General features: G+C 41.6%; 1 protein-coding gene across 2 annotated transcripts in view; it reads left to right on the forward strand.

Annotated features, from left to right (window-relative positions):
• Positions 1-1068: 1068 nt before the first annotated feature.
• The window catches only part of LOC119291140 (peroxisomal nicotinamide adenine dinucleotide carrier-like), a 5489-nt gene continuing 2975 nt past the window's right edge, over positions 1069-3582 (forward strand). The window contains exons 1-6 of one of the 2 annotated variants that reach the window (XM_037569852.1): positions 1069-1352; positions 1436-1524; positions 1615-1707; positions 1786-1860; positions 2025-2155; positions 3070-3126. In XM_037569852.1, coding sequence (XP_037425749.1) covers positions 1444-1524; positions 1615-1707; positions 1786-1860; positions 2025-2155; positions 3070-3126 — 437 coding nt within the window. In that variant the 5' untranslated portion in view covers positions 1069-1352; positions 1436-1443. The remainder of the gene's footprint in view (positions 1353-1435; positions 1525-1614; positions 1708-1785; positions 1861-2024; positions 2156-3069; positions 3127-3582) is intronic. The other variant, XM_037569851.1, reaches the window with a different exon arrangement.

Below are 3582 nucleotides of genomic sequence, written 5' to 3' on the forward strand. Positions count from 1 at the left end.
CATGCATGGTTGCCCCCCGCACCATGAATTAGAGCTACCCGAGTATATTGTCGTAAATGGTTACAATACACTCACATGTTTGATCAATGAGAAAAATGATTTACTCAACAATGAGTCAGGTGATTTATAAGCGACCTTCTTTTTCATACTGAAAATTGAATTATGAGTGAGCTCACATTTTATCTTTCTATGCGAGTACGCTTTTTTTTTATGAATGCACATCTATAGTTGCTATAGTTGTTTTAGCTTTAGCCAAGGTTTGAAATGTCTTTGTCGTCTCTAATCAACGATCATCTCACATCGCTTCGCTGATATATTGTCAATGTAACAAATTAACAAAACAAAGATCACACTCATTTTCGGCATTTACATCAAATTTTCTTTAGATGCTTACTCTAAACAATATTTCTTTCAAACAAAATTCTTTATCATCAATTTACACTTTGTTTCATATTTTTAAACATCAAATTATTTGTTAACAGCTCTCGCAGCAACATGTGGGGTATCATCTAGTTCCTATCGGGATCAAACATTCACATTTGAAAGAAAATATATATATTATTACTTGGTTCATAGGATAGGAATCATATGACATAGAAAGTGAGCTGACATGCCTATAGTGAAAGAATGTCATTGATGCATACGGTACGAATTTTTTTCATTGAGTCTAAGCTAAGACATCCTTTAGTTTAGAGGAATTTAATAGGAATTCTAAAGGATAGTAATTTGTTGAAAAAACTTCTTTGAAGCCTTTGGCTTTAGAGGAATGGATTCCTATTTCTATGTACTCCCTCACTTTCATAATAAGTGTCGAGGTTTAGTTTCACTACATTTATTATGAAACATGGAGTAGGATATAAACCAATCTTTCACATTTCAAAGAAAAAAAAACATTATCCTAGACCCAATGAAAAATATTATATCCTATGAATCAAGTGCGATTTATTTGCTAATAGGAAATAAGATGCATGTCTTATCACTTCTATGAACAAAGGAGGCCTGATCCCTATCACAAACAAACAAAAACAAAGGGGGCCTAAAAATGTCGACGGCGAGAGGATAGCCCAAGCCCATCTGACACCCTGACTCTCTCTTCCCCTAATCCCCGCGAAGGAAAGCGAAATGTGAAAAATCGCGGAGCACACCCTCGTCCCCGTCGTCCGCCAGTGCCAGTGGCAACCAATTCGATCTCCCCTTCCCTAAATCTCGCTCCACAGTCCGGCTCCGGGCTCCACACGGCGCGCCGACGGCCAACCTTGGCGCCTTGTCTCGCGTTCGCGGCAGCTCGGCGCAGCGGTGGGCGCCTCCGCCGGCTGTCTCCGCCGGACAAGCAGTAGCGTTCCAGTAGCAAGGTGACCCCGTTATCAGGCACTCACTCTCTCGACTGGCTCGGATCAATTTGCCACACTGCCTGCTGATTGCGCCCGATTGTTAGGTTGGAGCATGTCGAGCGCGGTGGTGAGCGGGCTGGCCGGCGCCGGCGGCGGTATCATCGCCCAGATCATCACATACCCCCTCCAGACCGTACCAACCTCTGCCCCCTCCCGCTACAACTAGTTCCACTACTCTCCTCTAATCAGCTCACTCGCCTCGCTTCCTGGTGCGTCTCGACAGGTGAACACCCGGCAGCAGACAGAGAGATCAGCGAAGAAGAAAAAGGCCGGTGGTGGTGGCTCTGACGCTTCCACCCTCTTCCAGATGCTCCAGGTGATTCCTCTTAGGTTTATCATCATTTATTTACAGTTGCCAATGCTAATGTCCTAGTGGTTAATTGGGGAACTGCAGCTGGTCCAAACGGAAGGCTGGGGTGGGTTGTACAGCGGCCTCAAACCCTCACTTATTGGCACCGCTGCCTCGCAGGTAAACTACAATACTTTTGTAATTTTTGATCTGTTTTTCTGTCTGTGCAACATTATTCTCGAACAATCATGGATCTACGGTGTTCTTTCCCAGTACGTGACACTTGGATAATTCCATCTAGTCTGATTGACTTATGTATCATATTTGTGGGTTTTGATTTGCAGGGAATCTATTACTACTTCTACCAGCTTCTCAAGAACAAGGTCGAAGATGTAGCAGCTGCTCGTGGGAAAAAGGGCCTAGGGGATGGCACTGTTGGGATGTTTTCTTGGCTTGTTATTGCAGCTGTTGCTGGGTAAGTCAACCTACCTGCATTCGTTCAACAGACCAGTCACTCTTTTTTTTCTTGAAATAAGAATGAAAAAGAAATCCTGGATGGGGCTGTTCAGTTATCTATTGGTGTTAGTGCAAGAGGGCATTCCAGCAGCATGGATGTAATCAAACAAAGGCTTTTGCAGAAGAGTTGTGCGCTTGCCTGTGGAAGCTTTGACTTTGACATGAACATGTAAATGTTCACTGACTGTTGAAACTTGAAATCATTTTGAACTAGATAGCAGATGATAATATGCAATTAATGCTAATGTATGGGCAGCTATGAACCTATGACTGTTGCCCTGATCCTGCCTGTGACTGACCGAAGCAATGGTTCACATTAAGCTGTAAGCTTGTAATTCTGTCCAGCCAAGGCTGTTTCTTTTCTGATGAATTATAATTTTATATCATATCCCAAACTCAATCACCTTACACTCCTTTATAGTAGTTGTCTAGTGGATTATATCCCCTTCACAATGAAAGATGTGGCAACTTCTAGATGAAATTTATCTTTAGTGAGTACACTCAGGTGACATGTGTTTAGTTGGTTGCAGGGACAAATATAACAGGAATAACCAACCAGGGATGAACATAATGCGTAAACTACTAAATAATAGGAATATTCCATAAGGATATCAGGGTTCTATTTCCCCTCAGCCATCTAGTTCCATTACCTCTGTTGTAGCGCTGCAGTCCTTTCATCCAGCTTGTATCTGTTTGGATTATGCATCTTTAAGTTATTCATGAATATCATGCCGTGTGTTTCAGTTCTTGGCAGTTATCTTGGTTTATTTATTGGTAAAAACTGAAGCATCTCTATGAATAAGAAAAACCGAGTTGCATGAGATACTGAGATTGATCCTTAGGCATGCTCATGGAATCCTTTCTCTGCTTCAGGTCAATCAATGTTCTTCTTACAATTCCAATATGGGTTCTTGTCACACGCATGCAGGTAAACTTTATTAAACGAACTTCCTTTAAAAATTTGGCACGAGAACCACTGAATTCGTTGAACAAAAGAGTTACCAGAAGACTACAAGATTCGAAATAGGCTTAATGAGACCCTATTGTGGTGAAGCAGTGATTTCCACTACATCCTAATACGTGTGTACTGTGTTTGCTTTGTCTTTGATGATGACAAGGAATCCATGAACGGGTCCCATTCCATTACCAAAGCACAATGGTTACTACTTATTAGGCCATGCCATCCTTTTGTGAAATTAGTTGAAAGTCCATACGGTCGTTACCAGGCCTGTACTAGTAATGCTACCACTATTACAAAAAACTGTGCAGAGGTTTTGCACACTCTAAGAATAATAATTATAACGCAACCACTAATAGTTTGCAATTTGTCTATATGCTATTCATAGAAAGTAATGCTTTACTTATATCTGATCGGTAGATGATTCC

The sequence above is a fragment of the Triticum dicoccoides genome, chromosome 4B (genome assembly GCF_002162155.2).
Source record: "Triticum dicoccoides isolate Atlit2015 ecotype Zavitan chromosome 4B, WEW_v2.0, whole genome shotgun sequence".
Classification (NCBI taxonomy): Eukaryota; Viridiplantae; Streptophyta; class Magnoliopsida; order Poales; family Poaceae; genus Triticum; species Triticum dicoccoides.